The 16,093-nt window shown below is 37.7% G+C and overlaps 2 protein-coding genes and 1 long non-coding RNA gene across 3 annotated transcripts; 1 reads left to right on the forward strand and 2 right to left on the reverse strand.

Annotated features, from left to right (window-relative positions):
- Nucleotides 1-423: 423 nt before the first annotated feature.
- Nucleotides 424-3,396, reverse strand: LOC133734590 (thiamine thiazole synthase, chloroplastic). The gene is made up of 3 exons (XM_062162211.1): nt 2,848-3,396; nt 1,695-2,183; nt 424-863 (listed from the first exon to the last, which is right to left on the reverse strand). Exons 1-3 carry the CDS (start codon nt 3,277-3,279, stop codon nt 699-701), a joined length of 1,086 nt encoding a protein of 361 aa, XP_062018195.1. The 5' UTR covers nt 3,280-3,396; the 3' UTR covers nt 424-698.
- A 3,600-nt stretch (nt 3,397-6,996) lies between these two features.
- On the forward strand, nt 6,997-10,379 carry LOC133734595 (uncharacterized). The gene is made up of 2 exons (XR_009858422.1): nt 6,997-8,093; nt 8,905-10,379. It is a non-coding gene; the product is annotated as an uncharacterized LOC133734595 (long non-coding RNA).
- Nucleotides 10,301-13,039, reverse strand: LOC133734593 (protein translation factor SUI1 homolog). Its single transcript, XM_062162214.1, has 5 exons — nt 12,877-13,039; nt 12,297-12,375; nt 10,839-11,044; nt 10,700-10,753; nt 10,301-10,602 (listed from the first exon to the last, which is right to left on the reverse strand). The coding sequence occupies exons 2-5, from the start codon at nt 12,331-12,333 to the stop codon at nt 10,558-10,560; spliced, it is 342 nt and encodes a 113-aa protein (XP_062018198.1). The 5' UTR covers nt 12,334-12,375; nt 12,877-13,039; the 3' UTR covers nt 10,301-10,557.
- Between the last annotated feature and the right edge of the window lie 3,054 nt (nt 13,040-16,093).

Raw genomic sequence — 16,093 nt, forward strand, 5'->3', positions numbered from 1 at the left:
CCACTTTAGAATTTTTCACATTTACGGGCGGTTACAACTCTCGTGGATTACTACGCCATTGCAATCTTCATTAAAATCTTCCTACCTTGGAAGTTTTTTTTTTCTTTGCTGGATTTTGTTGTAGTAGTCTTCTTGTGTTTTCTTCTTTCATAACATGACACATTGGCATCTCTTAATTGTTAGAACAACCTGCAATGGAATCGACAATCATTGGTCATGCCTATTCTCATTAGTCATTGCAACACTGATAGACACCAAACTGAAAACAGAAATTGAAATCAGCAGCTACAGAGGCATGCAAGCACTGCGGGTTCATACTATGAACTTCATAGGTGTAGAATATCACACCAGCTGATAATAAGTTAAATGGTACGCCAGCCAATAACTAGACAAACCAAACAGAGCCAACGAGTTCAGGAAATGTAACCGGGGCAAATGGGACTTTTCTCATTCAAACACTAGGAATTCAAATCCAAAGAAGAAACAAACAGGATACAGAGACATAGAAAGCAAGCAATGCTATGATGTTCATATCCAACAGAGTCTGATCGCAACAACATTATTAACAAAATTTATCAGTCACATCCACACACCATCATCACTAGCCACCATGTACTCGCTTCTAACCGCTACTAGTTCCTGCTCAATTTTGTTTTCCCAGTTTTATTGAAACATCATCATCTACTACAACGACACAATTAAGCGTCTGCGATCTCAGAAGCAGATTCTGCAGCAGCTAAGATCAGCTCTGGGTGGATGCCTCCAACATATGATCCATCAAGAGCGTTGGGAAGTCCTAGCGCCTTCAATGCCAAGTGGGCTGCCTTTTGCCCTGAGATCATCATAGCTCCAAATGTAGGTCCCTGCACCACCAATAATGCACAAAATGCAATTTGTATTAGTGGTAGTCAATCCCATTACCCACAAAAGGACCACAATCATAATCAAGTAAAGTAATCGAACCCTTTCAAAAGCAAAGAGGGCAAAAACAAAACAAAACTTTTGGACCGCTATTCCATTAAGCTAATTTGTGAATAGACCCGACAGTAATTGCCGGCCTCCTATGTCTTTGTCTTGTAATCAAGTGTAACCAAGTGCATAATACAACAAGGAAACAAAACAGAGTGGGAAAGGTACTCTCTCCAATAATGAGATTATACATAATTAATTATTAGGATAGGTAAGCAAATGAAATGGTTTTGGGACCCTAGCCTCTATTATTGAGGGTGTGATACTAGGGTGGGTCTACTCTACCCCTCATGATTGGAAGGACATATATTTCCATGGTAACACAATTATAGTGGGAGCATTATTGGCACTTTCTCAAAGCACTCGCAGCAGTATCCACTACAGGGGGATTCAGTGTAGGAGCGAATTCACACTCGTTTAATTAGTGCACATGGTCAAAATTACACTATATAGCAGTATTATGATATTTGTATCATACAAAGAGAACCTTCTGCATTGCTAAAAGCACCTATTACCCAAAATATATGAACTTAATGTCATACACAGCAACTTGCTGAATGACCCTAAACCAACAATTCATGCAAACATTCCTCCTTATTTCCTAATTTTGGTTCTAACTCTTCTTGAAAGATAACCAAATTTTTCGCAAAAGAGGAAACAGAAAGGAAAAAAACAAAAAAGAACCAAATAAATAAAAGATAAAAAATCCATGAGAAGAAATTTACCATTCTTGGAGATCCATCAATCTCAGCAACTTCCATGCCAGTAACAATCATTCCAGGCACGATTTCCCTGGTTAGCTTCACAATGGCGTCTTCAGCTGCATTCATGTCCAAGGCCTTCATCCCAGGCACGCTGTCAATCATCCCAACGCTCCTCAACCTCTTCACGCCGGTGGCTCCCATTGGGCCATCGTGACCACATGAGCTAACCACCACCTTGGCTTCCATAACGTTGGGGTCCATGCACGACTGTGTGTCATGGTTCATGGAGACCAAGGCCCAGTTGGTGACAACACCACCAACTCTCCCACCCTTGATGATCAAATCCTCAGCTGCTACGGCGTTGAAGAGTTTCACATTGGGCCGAGCAAGGAGCTTGCTCATAATAGTTGAGGTGAATAGAGCAGCATGTTTGATGACTACATAGTCATCCGCCTCGTCGTAGGCAATGCCCAACTCGTTAAGGAAGTGATGTGCTGGTTTCCTCACAACCTGTTTGAAATAAGTTGTACTGAATGTTAGTGTAGTTACAACTTACAAAGTATTTTCAGAGCAAATAACCAATTACATAATGAATATTTATTGAAGACAAGTGCTTAACCTCTTGCAAGTAAAGCTAGAAAAAAAAAATTACTCTGGAATGTGGAAACAATTTTAACTAATTTCAACTAAAGAACTGAAATAATAACTTTGTTTTCTGTGAAGAAAAAAAATTAAGAACTTGTATTTCTCTACGCTAACAATACCAATCAATTTGAATATAACACCAAGTTTTGTTAAGGACGGTTGGTTTTTGCATGGATCCGATCAGAAGATGGATCTTCATAAGTCTTTTGGAAACAAAATCCAAACACAACAATTCAAAACCAAAGTTTAATTACAGATCGACTACCATATACTCCATATTTATCAAGCTATACAAATAAATCCTATAACAATGGCTTCAAAAAAAAAAAATTTGAAATTTCTAACAAATAGTTTCTTTAATTATGTATAACTATCCCAAAATATGGAACCAAAGTCCAAAGACAATACCATCAGGTATATATGGAAATTACTATTTATGCAAACAATATCAGGCATGCAAACACGTGTCACGTCAAGGCTTTCAGATGAAACTGCCAGAATCCGAATTAGAAGGAAAGAGTTACAATACCATGGCGGAGAAGAGCTGGCCACCGAGCCACGCGCCGCCGCCGGGGCTGACGGACTGCTCAATAATAGCAACCTGCACATCGGGGTTCTTGCTGAGCTCGTAGGCGCAGGAGAGTCCGGCGGAGCCAGCACCGACGACGACGACGTCGGTATCGGCGTAGGTGATCATGTCAGTCATGTAGCGCCTGGTCATCTCCCTGGAGACGATGGACTCCTTGATCGGCTGGAACTTGAAGTTGCTGAGATCATAGGAGTTGGTGGAGGCGCCGGCGGACATGGAGACGGAGAGGCCGTGGCCGTTGGATGAGGCGGCCTTGAGTGGCTGGACGCGGGCGACGGGAGCGCCGTGGAAGGAGGAGTCGAGGAGAGATGGCTTCTGGAGGAGCTTGGCGGAGAGCGATGAGGCGGCGAGTGTGGAAGCCATGGATGCCATTTTTGGAGAGAGAGAGAGAGAGAGAGAGATAGAGTTGGAAGATTTGGAGATCAGGTTTTTGGTTGAGGAAGAAGATGAGAGTGAGGAGAGTTGGAGAGAGTGTGTATTTATGGAGAAGGAGAGGATAGGATATGAAGGATCTACAATTTGTACAACAACTTTTTGTGTTACTTTTCTCGTGTATCCGTATATGGCCCTGGGGTCACGTGACTTTTGTGACGAAAAAATTATCCCAAGAATCTTTACCATTTTTTTCTTTGGATCAATTCCTTTTCATTCAAAAAAAATACTGCATCCGAACTACATACATTCAAATTTTCTTTTATTTACATACATTCAGCGATATAAATTCATAATTTAATCATTTAAAAGTTTGGTAAAATTATTAAAGATCATCTCTCTGTAAAAATTTATTATAAACAAAAATCGTGTATCAATTCCTTTTCATTCAAAAAAAATACTGCATCCGAACTACATACATTCAAATTTTCTTTTATTTACATATATTCAGCGATATAAATTCATAATTTAATCATTTAAAAGTTTGGTAAAATTATTAAAGATCATCTCTCTGTAAAAATTTATTATAAACAAAAATCGTGTACTCATTCGATTACATCAAATAAATGAACATTTATGGAGAAAGTTAACAGTCTCATGACAATTATCTACTAAACTTAAAAGAACTTCAGCCCACGAAGTTTACTGTTGAAATTAGTTCATTTAGACTCTTTCTTATTTATGATTTACAAAATCTAACTTTATTACTCAGTAAAATGAAGAATTTAAATTATGAAATTTTGTTTTTTTTTTTGGGACTGAAAATTATGAACTTTAAAGTTGTCTTAATATTAAAACCAGAAAAAGTTGTCTTAGTTTTCTCAATTTGAATTAGTCCAATTCTATATACGGCTCTTGTCACGTGACTTCATAGGAATTAGCGCTCAGAGTCACTCACGAGTTGCGCGGATCTTTTCATCCGTGGGCCCCACTCTTGATGACGTTTTCTGTGGAGCTTTTTGTCACTATCACTGAGAGAAATAATAAGAAAGCTCGAGAGAATGGAGTGCTCGGCCACATCAGTACAATCCTGGCCGCACAAATCTATGCTTCAATCCTAGTCGCTCATTAAGGCATACCGGTTGACCTGTTGTTAAAGTTAGACAAAGAAGCCTTGGTCCCACATTTAGCTTTTCAAGGTCCCTTTATTTCTTTCTGTACTTTGTCTTCTTCAGTTCTTCCCTCCTGCTTCTCTTTCTTTACCTCTCAAATATAAAAATATCTAATACAAATTGCAGATTTATGTTTAATCAATTTGAGAATTCTTTGCTAGTTTGATCATGAAATAGAGTTCCATCGAATCCAAGGCAAGATAGAAATAGGAAATTAAATCCTTCATTTTGTCTTCAACTCTTTATTAACTGTATCTGGGTATTGGGTTTGATGGAAGCTTGAGCGGCCCTGTGAATTGGTTCTTCTAGTGGAGATTTATTTGCATATTGGGTTTTCAATTTCTTGCCTCCGTATCTATGTATGATTTTCAATATGACCGGATCGTATACGAAACAGGAAGTTATTGGGAAGGAAAGACTTGGTTAGTTGGTTATGAATTTTGAGTTCGTTCATGTTTCTGTGTGGTCATATGAAGAGATATAGTTTGATTTTGTTGCTGCTGCAAACGAGTTGGAGAGGGAGAGAGAGGGAGAGAGAGCCTTTGGATCTAGGGGAAGAGAAATGAAAAAAAATAAAAAAGTAAATGAATCCCGACCACAAACTTAAAATGAACGTCCAGGATTGCAACATTAGGAAACATGAGGCACTAATTTATGAGGAGAGAGGATCCTACTCCCTGGCAAAAGGGTGGGAAAAAAAGTAATGGTTTGTAACATGTGTTAATTAAATTAGGCTGGTTTGACCTAGAAGATCGGGGTCAAAATATAGATGAAATTGGATCAATTTTGAACCAGAAGTTTGAAATAATGTAATTCTCACATCCAACGGTTGGTGTCCCGAGTTTTATTTATGTTGATGGTATTGCCCCTTGAATGATGGAGATAATAAAAATAGGGTTATAAATGCTTATTCGATTGACCTACGAGATTGAGACCCAAGCGACAACGAAAACAACTAAAATTTTGACCATAACTATTTCTTCTTATCATGATAACATCTAACGGTCGATTTTGAAAAAATCTGTTTCCTCCACCTTGTTGCTTACAGAAGGTATAATTTTTTTAGGATTAAATACTCGTTACTCCTCATACTTTTGCATGAAAAACAGTTTAGTCCAAAATTTTAAAATTAAACAGTTTAGTCATTATTCTTTCCAATTCTCACACAACATGTCCTAAAATGACTATTATACCCCTCTCTCTCTCTCTCTCTCTCTCTCCACACACACACACACACACACATATATATATGTGTGTGTGTGTATAGAGATATATATAGAGGGAGAGAGAGAGAGAGAGAGAGAGAGAGAGAGAGAGAGAGAGAGAGAGAGAGAGAGGCAGAAAAAATAAAAAGTGAGGGGTATAATAGTCATTTTAGGACCTGTTGTGTGAGAATTAGAAAAAATAAGGACTAAACTGTTTAATTTTAAAATTTTGGACTAAACTGTTTTTCATGCAAAAGTATGAGGAGTAACGAGTATTTAGTCCATTTTTTTATACAACTAATAAACAAGTTAGACCACATTAATAAGTATATAAGGATTTTGTGTGATCCAAAAAATAAAAACTGGAAATCGATAAATTTGACATTACCTATCTATTTATAGTGTATTAATAGGTATTATGTAAAAAAATTAATCCGATTCGCCGTCATTTCGACATCAAACAAAACGGTTAACCATTTATACACTTATATTTCCCTAAGGGGAGCTGAACCACGAGAAAATAAACTTCCCAAATTTTTTACATTAGTTGATAAAACTCATAGCCACGAGAGTGTGAGTGTTGACAGATTGAAAAAATAAATTGCGAGTGAGCGGTTATGAGCACAATAGTTTTATGTGGTATTTAGGGTTTAGGGTTGACCTATTAGATTGAGACCCAAACGACGACAAAAATAGCTAAAAGTTTAACCATAACCATTTCTTCTTATCATGATAACATCCAACGGTTGATTTTGATAATATCTATTTCCTCCACCTTATTGATAAGAAAGCTCGACTTTTTGAAGAAATAATATCTTTGCCTAGGGGTCTTATTATGGGATATAAGAATAACCATGAGATTTGCAAGTCACCGGCTCACATCGACATCAGAATATCTTTGCCTGGGGCGGATCTGCCCATGATTTTCTCACTCAAGGGCTGGGATCGGTTCTCATTTTGGCATTTTTTGCCGGAACCGAAACCGAAACCGTGTTGTTTTTACCGGTTCGGTTACTTGAGTTTTCATTGCCGGAACCGTTTTTGTCGGTTCAGTTATGCATCGTTTTCGGTTCCTATACACAGCATGTCAAAGCCCCAGTTTTTCAAGCCTAATTCCACACTCCAGCAAATATACAAAAGCAATAAAGCAGTACATATACAAAAGTAGAGAAGCAGCTCCACCAGTACCAGAAAACAAATTCAACTACAGTTTGGGTTTGAAAGGGAGGAGGGTTTAGACGGAGAAAGGTAGGAAGGGATTTGATTATATAGAAATTAAGGAGGTGGGAGAAAGGGTGGGAAAGTGATAGGAGCATTTTAATGCTACATTTTAACTGCTATTTCCCTACATTTCCTGCGTTATTTCCTTAATAAAACTCTGTTTAGGAAAGTTTCCATTCTTTGATTGGGAAAGTTCCTAATTGTAGAAAGTTTCCGTTTTGTAGTTTCTATTTTCCATTTTTAGAAAGTTTCCATTTTAGTTTAGGAAAGTTTCCATTTCTTATTTTAGAAAGCTTCTATTTTCAGGTCTTTGGAATAAATAAGCTGAATTGAGTTCATAAATGGAAAGAGAAGCTTCATGAAGATGACATGGCAAGGAAATGACGTGGAAAATCAGAAAATATAATGCCAAGAGGAAATCAAGGAAGAGTTTTTAAAAAGGAAAATATATTTTCCTTGGGGATTAAATTTGCCGTGTAATACTTAAGGAAAAACAAGGTGACAACATGGGAATTAAAGATGATTGATTGAGGATTTCAAGGAGAGATTTTCTTGGGAGACTTTTATGGGAAGGAAATATTGTTGGAGGAATAATTTGGTGTGATTGCCAACGTGAAAATCAGAAATAATCAAGGAGATGATGCCAAGAGAGATTCAAGGGAGAAATAAAAGGAAAGAGAAAAAGGTGGAGACCAAGAAAAGCTGAAAACGTGTCTAGGTGCATCCCTAAATTCCCTAAAGGAATATTAGCCGAAATTCATGAAGAAAATCAGAATAATTTCAAGGAAATTCGGCAATTAAATATTAGGGAGGTATTTTAGAGAATTTTGATTGGTTGGAACACATCACACGGATTACTTGGCATTCTATGATTGGTTGGACTACATCACAAAGCTTACTTGGCGAATTCTCATTGGTGGAAGCTATGTGGAAATTTGTGATTGCTTTGTGAACCCTAGCCGTGCTCCTATATATACCCACCTCTTTGACGTTGAAAAGGGTTCCACATCCCTTAGAAAAATTCAGAAAAATTATATTGTTGCCGTGAGCTTCTTCCATTTTCTCTCCATCCTCTAAAGCAAGCCACGGAGTTCAAGCAAGGCCGAAGGGAGAAGAAGAAGCCGTGACTATTCCTCCACCATCCACCATTGAAGACTTGCTTTCAAGCTTCAAGGATCACAACGAAAATCATTCATCCTCATCTTCCATCCACGGTGTAATTCGACCTCTACTTTGTAACCTTTGTTTGAATTTCGTTGGTTTGTTTTAGTTGACATATATGTTTGAATGAATATTAATTTCTGGAATTTTATATGATTGAATGAAATTTTCAGATTCATATTATTGTTCTTCGAGAGTTGCTTATGTGGGTTTGTTTAATTAAATTTGCGTTATAGATAACTTTTGTATTTTAATCTTATGTGGTTGCAAACACTTAGGGTTTCGATATAATTGGTGCTAGGTTTAAGAACATGAAATCGACTTTTCGTTTTGTGTAAACTTGAATCAAAGTAGTAAAGGTTTTGTACAAAGATCGAATTTAATTAAAGAGAATTGCAATTAGGTGGACTTTTCCATACTAAGTTGTACACTTGAGTTGATAGCCTTTCTCTATGTGTAATGCGTTAAACATGACATGATTGACTAGCTTTCTAGGGTTTGATTGCATGTTTGATAGGATTAATCTAGGTGCTTTCGCTTAGGTTAATTAGCATTGAAAAGTAAAAAATGGGAATTCATTTGCTTTCGAATGTTTCACATGATCAACTCCTTTCTCATGACTTAGATGAACAATATTAGGGTTTGAATCGATTTTAATCATAGATTTCGGTTTTGATCTTTGTTCTCTCATTCCATTCGTATAATTATGTTTATGTGTTTTATTTGTTTTCTTAACTTAGTTTATTTTCGAGAAACCAAAACCTAATTCCCCCCTTAATTTCGTAATTATGTATATACTTTATTTTATTTTTGTAAATAATATACTTTGTTTAATTTTAATTGTTTAATTTGTTTGACAATGACAGGTGTACCCTCAATCCCCGGAATAGAACGATCCCTATTTGCTTATACTACTAACGATCTTTTCAGGGTTAAATTATGCGCTTGCTTTGAGCGTATCAGAAAGTCCGCCGAGGAGCGATGAAAAAAATGGAGAATTGGTTGTTGGTCTCGGTGAGGCTGAGGTACCAGTATGAGCTAGAAAGAGCCGAAGAGGAATAAAAATGATCAAGTGAGTTTGGGAATTGGGATTGGAATTGCAAGGAAAACAAGTTGAGACAGAACAAGGAGGAAGAAAAGGGTGAGCTCCTCACAGTCCTTGCTTCGAGAGACGAAGAGGAGCAGGAGGTTGGTGGAATCTGGAATGGGAGGAATGGAGGATGAGTTTGAGCTGTTTAATTAAAGAAGAAAGTGGGTTTGTGTGGCAGAGAAAAAAGAAAGAGTTGTACGTGTGGATGGGGGACATATATCATGAGGAGGTAGGTTTTAGAGAAATCATAGCACATGGCACATATGGATGGGGTGAGTACGCAAGGTAAAGAAATCGTAGCAGCACATGGGCACATCAGAGGTGGTTTCCCACTTAAAAACTGATACCGGAAATTCAAAGAAGAATTATACAAATAACACCACCTCGGTGGCTCGGTGGCATATAGGAACCGAAACCGAACACAAAAAAAACCGAATCGAATAAAAACAACTAAATAAAAAGAGAAAACCGATCAATTTGGATCGGTTTGGACCGGTTCCTCGGTTTTTCGGGTCTAAAATCCCAGCCTGTCTGGACCCGAAACCACTGTCTTTTCCGTTGGCCTTTTCTGCCCATACGGCCCAATTCCAAATCTAATCAAACGTCTACGTGAAAATTCCAAATCGAGGAATTTTATAAAAAAAATGGTGTCAAATCTTGTCGCTCCGAATTTGAACTCGTCAGAAAACATGAGTTTTGAGCTTGATCCAAAATTGTGTGGAGCATCGATACATAAGCCAGTGAAAAGTCAAGAAAAGCTCTTCAAGAACGATACTCAGCAACTGCCTAGCGGGAAGAGCAGGACGGATACAACTATATAACTTTCTATCCCCCCTGTTGTATAGGGATGGAAACTGTGTAATCTGGTATAGGGAATTCACTCCCTGGCAGAAGCTGCATGTAGTAGTCATACCGGTCCATGCCGTTTCCTTTTGCTCACTTTCGATGGAGGAGCGTGTCTCAATCAGTGATGCCATGATTGTTTGTGAGCTCAAAGGAAGTGGCATAGTGAACTGTCATGCTTTCTGTTGCAGCCACAATCGACTAATCTAGACAGACTACTACAAGATGGTCTACCCCCATCATATCCTTTGTGTTATACTATTAATAAGAATAATAGAAATAAAAATATAAAAAATAAAACAAAAAAATATAACTCTCAGAACAAGCCGTGCAAGGGAAATCTGTATAACATCTTTATTGTAATTGAAATTGCAGATGAACTTAAAACAAACACAAGTTGTTTCCATACGTCCGATAGTCATCCCACATTACAAAGTTGCTTAAAACATCAAATACACACCACAAACCCAATACACATAGCAGACTTATAGATGATATACTATTCAGATAACTAATCACATAACATGTCCTGCACCCAGGTACAAGTAGACGTAATATTCAGATGCTTCAGTAGCTGGAGCAGACCTCAGAAACCATGAATTTTGATGTTGTCTTTCTTCACGATGCCAGCCTGTAGAAAAATATAAGAATAAGGATCTAGATTAAGACCATCTAATAGAATTATGATGTTCAAAACGTTGAAACAATCAAAGAAAGTGCATCCATACCTGGACTAGGAAGGAAGATACATTCTTTCGCTGATCGCCTTGAAGTTGAATGACCTATAGACAGAAAACAAAATATACATGAATACTAGAGAATTACTAATAGAAATCAAACTATGAACTTTTAGCATTGAACACACACCTGCCCTAGTTCGGGGTCCTGGACGACAGTACCATTGCAGCAAAACTCCTTCTTGAGGTCCTTGAGTATCTTGTTGTAGCTAAAATCCTTCTTCAGTCCCTGCACAGTTGTCAGGCTTTTTCTGCCGTTCCGTTGCTGTACACGGATGTGCACATACTCTTTTGTCCCAGCACCTGAGTCCTCAGCATTTGCCTCAGCAAAGGGATCTGAATGGAAGATAGATGTCCAATTAGATTTGTAAGAGGCGGGAAAAAGGATGGGAGAGGCAAGAAAGCATAGGTATAACATTGCAACACGTTATCAAGAATTTTTGACAAATTAGCTGCTGGCATCTCATAAGGGGTATGCATTTATCAATCAGTTGACTAGGATTCAGATAGTGAAGAAAAACAAATCTGATGCGAGGATGTCAAGACAGAAGCCAACTCCAGCACTATTATAGCATAACCAGATCCACTAGCAGTAGTTTCTCCAATAGCATTTGCAAATTTTCTAAAAGCATCTGGCCACTGATGAGAAACTCAAGCGATAATGAAGAAAAATAAGAGTGAAAATAAATAGATGCCAAGAATTTGTGTTCAAAAGAACTCAATAGTTAAAGAAAAGCCAATTGGTACACTTTAGAGAACAGATTAATCAAAACCAGCTCAAGAACCTATAAGAATATAAGAGAAATTGAAAGTACATGTCTAAAGAGGTTTAACTGGGTTTGCCTGTTTGAGACTACCCAATAGGGCAGTACCAACTGAATAAGGAGGTTGCAAGTGAACCAACCAAACCCGGGTCCTGGTGTTGGGTAGGTTTGACTTAGTTGGTCAGATGGAGACTAATTTCACCCCCATGTCCAATTTAAGATTGAAAAAAGCAGAGCTTGGGCTCGAAATGATGCTTGACACGAAGGCCACTGATTTATACGGGAATTATGTACTACCAAATTTTATAACTTGGTGGAGGAGCACTGTATTCTCTCCAAGCCTAAAGGCATGATAATTAGAATGTCAAACTAGTAAACTAAAAACAGGGTGGCTGAGCAGCAACATATGCAGGTGAGAAAGAACCTAAATGCTTAAATTTTGAAACACACCGTGTTCAACCAGTAAATTTTCCATAAATCATATGGATTGGTTCAGGGTTGGATTCATTTGATTTCATGCATGCTCCAACAAATGATAGTCATCAAGATTTTCAAAAAAAGAGTAGGTATATGGCTTAAATTCAATTGCGTCCATTGATAGTCATCAAAAACCAATTGATCAAAGTTCAGATCCACCAACTTTCAGCATACTTGAATAATGTCACCTAAAAGCGATCCACCAAACATCTAGGCATCCAATTTTCAGACCAAACTAGGACCAAAGCTATGAAACAATATCCCATAATAAATTCATAAACATATTCACAACCATCCTGCAAGAGCATAATCACACAAATGATTTAAGAGTAACACGAAAAACATACCGAAGGCAGTAGGAATCTGGTCGTCGAGCTCAGACATGAAAATTGGTTGATTCGGGCTTGCTAACCAGAATGCTCAGACCTGGAACAAATCAAAAAAAAAAAAAAAAAACTGTAAATCATCATATGAAAACTCAAGATGATATCTTATGATCTAAGAACTCTTGCCCAATAAATCACCCTGATTTTTGGCCCCTAAATTTACAGCCTTAATTAACAAAACCGCAAATTATATATTTCAGTAGTTCAAATAAAAAAACAGATAGATCATCCAAGGACAAAACAAGAAAGGCACTAATTTTCAATTTCATATTAAATCAAGCAAAATTCTTTAATTAATTTATTAGAGAAAAAAAAAAAACTAAAAGAAAAAAGTTCAATTTTGTCAGATTGATTTTATAAAATTTCAAGTGCATCATCATCCTCATAAGAAAACTCCGTTCACTGCGTTTCACAACAATTTCAAATCAAATAACGAAACGACGAATCAAGATACAAAAGTACTAAAATTCATAGCAGAAATCTAACCATAAAAACCCTAGAAAAGAGGAAATTGAAGAAATGAAAGACCGGATTAGAGCACCTGATCGGATAATTAGGGTTTTGCAATCGGCGAGTCGGAGTGAAGCGTCTAAACCCCCAAAATCAGATTCTGAGCTCTACGGACTCTCTCTCTCTCTCTCTCTCTCTTAGCAGAAGGGAGCTTGGAACTTGGAAAGAGAGAAAGTGAATGGAAATTTTCTAGAAGAAGGATATTATGTATAAAAAAAAATATATAAAATAAAAAAATAGTGGTGTGGGGACTTCGGATTAGGTCAGGTTTCGGTTCCGCACTTCACGCGCTCGAGTGGACGCTGTTGGTTATGTTTGCTAGGACAGATGTCTAAAGAAATTGGGCCCAGCACGCAATTTATGGGCCTAAAAACGGAGTTGCGAACATGAATTTGACACATAGACTAGTTGTTCTCAATATGAAATTGAACTCCAACACCATGGATGAGGATGAGGATGATCATTCTCTATTTGATTCTGATGTCATGGTGTATTTTGACCGAACCAAATTCCTTTTTAGGTGGATAGTGTGATGGAACAACATGGAGGCGGAATCTTTGAGCAACTAGAGATTTCTTTTGATCTTAGATAAAAAGGTATGCAATTTGAGTGGATTCAAGAAAAGAGTTGAGATGCTTTGTGTTGGACTTGTTAGCATGGGGTTGCTCTTATCAACACGTCAGGGCGGTTAGGCCGCTATGAACTTCTTTATTGAGTTTGCACTTTTTAGTAACTTAACTTAAATTTTATATTTTTATAAAAAAATTTAACCAAAAAATAAAATAAGAAGTGTGTATTACAAATTAGAGAGTGAAAATTTCATTCTTCTAAAAATTTGGTTTGTGACATTTGAACATGTGACCTATACAACGTCAGTTATATATCAAATAACCGACCAACATGCCACAACTCAACGACAGTTCACCCAAGTACGTGGAAATTGAAAAAAAATCATGTCTTGTAAAATATAGGCACTGGAGGAATGTTGTTGTGAAATTGGAGTTAATGCATTATGTAATTCAGTTATAGATTCAAAAATTTCAAAGACGTCGAAGAACACTTTCGAGATTACTTACACAATGTCTTCCTAAATATTTGGGTTCATGACGTCACATCTAAAGGAACATTCATAAATTTAATCCATGGTTAAACCATGATTAACGAATTCTCAATTAACTTACATATATTTTTTTTTAACTTTAGTTGCTTTCTTTCTTTAGTTTGTTTTTTTTACATTAAGGCCTTGCTTTTTGGGTGGGTGTGGAGGGTTTCGGCTTGGTCATACCTTAGCGTCTTTATGGATACATGTAGGGGTGGGCTAAAACCGAACCGGACGAGCAAAACCGGCCGAACCGGGTCGGAAAAACAGTGGCGGTTACCGAACCGGAAAAAACATTGGGAAATGTTCAGTTTTCCGAACCGGACAAGATCAGACCGGGTCGGAAGCGGGTTTGTTCTTTGGACCGACCGGAAATAACCGAACCGGCCGATTTATTATATTTTTATTTTTATTAATTTTATTAGGTGTTAATTTCTTAGTGGTCTAGATAAGGTTCCACATACTTTCACTCGCACCCGATCACAAATTAACCCTAGGTCTATGCGAGAGTACTCGACCTCTCATTCTATCACTCAGCCTCTCACTCGAAGACCTCTCTCTCACTCAGCCGTTCTCATTCGAAGAACTACTGGAGTTCGATCTGCACAACCCGAGCCTTCAGCCTTCCGCCTTCAACAACGCCGACCTTCAGCCTTCGATCTGCACAACGCTGACCTTCAAACCTCCTTCAATCTGCAGTTCTGCACAACGCCGCCGTCGCCGTTTTGTCTCGTCACTGATATGGACTCGGTAAGGCCTCAGTTCTTTTTGACTCCCTCTCGCCACTCTCTCTTGGCAAGTTTCTACCTTTTTTGTATAAATTATGTTATAGATCTAGCCGTCTGGGGTTCGCTCTCTCTTGAACTTTGATTGAATGATTATGTTTTTTTTTTTCTAAAGATTTGGGTTTGATTTGTATGCTATTGAATGAATGAATCATGGATTTAGTGTTCTGATTTTGGTATTGCATGTCTTCGATTTTGGGTTTGAATATCAGGCTATTGCATGTGTTTGATTTAGTGTTCGATTAAGGATTTGATTATTAGACTATTGAGATATTGTGAAATTTGATGTTCTAATACTTCTGTATCTTTGTAAACTAGGATCGGTGGCTTTCAGAGGTATCTGCAATGGTCTTCATCTACTGGAGCCAAGAGAAATGAAGCTGGGAATTGAAACACTATCATCGAACCTTTAATCTTTTGTTGTTTGTTTGAATTAACTATGGCATTTTGATTTATTTGGTCTGTAATAAGTTATCATTTTCTTTAGTTCTTGTTAGTTTTTCCCAAGTTGATTATTGTTCATATCAATTAGGTTGAAGAATTGGTGTTAATCTATCGTTGAAGTCTGAAGCTGTTAAATATGTTGCTAAATTGGAAATGGACTTAAATCTGTTAACTAAATATGAGACTGGACTTGTAACCAAAAAAAATAAAAAAAATAAACTGGGCTTGGATATTTGGACAACTAGTTTAAAAAAATATGTTAATTAGGCCCATTAAAAAAACCTGAAACCAAACTGGCCCGAACCGTTATTTCGGCCCAACCGAACATGTCGGCCCACCTCAAAATGAATCGGGCTGCGGTTTAAGATTTGGCCCAACCGAAATGGGCGGTCCGAAAACGGTTTGGGCCCAAAACCGAGCCGGCCCGAACCGTGCCCACCCCTAGATACATGTATGGCAGGCTCAATCTGATGGCTGGTATTAATGTACACTAATTATAGTTTTTTTTTTTTTTTTTGATTGGGGGAGGTTAGCGTTAGTAAGTTAGCAAATAGCAACACACACACCCTTTGGGGGGTATCCCAGCAGAGCCGAACTAATCCCTTCCAAAAGCCATGGGGAAAAATGCACCCACTGGCTGGCCCCAAGGCCTCATGGGCACTAATTATAGTTTTAGGTGGATGTAATAGTTTATTTGATTGTGTCATATATCTTCAATTAGGCTAAGGTCTAGTTGGTTAGGTATGTAGTCCTTGGTTAAGTGTGCATGTCAGTTATAGAATAAGTGTTATTTGCAAAAGTAAGCCAGTCTAAGAAAACAACATGGAACTAAAAGACCCCATCGAGTAAGCCCGTCTTCATCTTCGATGTATAGACGCAAAAGAGATGAAGCAGCATCCTTCTCGGTCACAAGTGCAACG

The sequence above is a fragment of the Rosa rugosa genome, chromosome 2 (assembly GCF_958449725.1).
Source record: "Rosa rugosa chromosome 2, drRosRugo1.1, whole genome shotgun sequence".
Lineage (NCBI taxonomy): Eukaryota > Viridiplantae > Streptophyta > Magnoliopsida > Rosales > Rosaceae > Rosa > Rosa rugosa.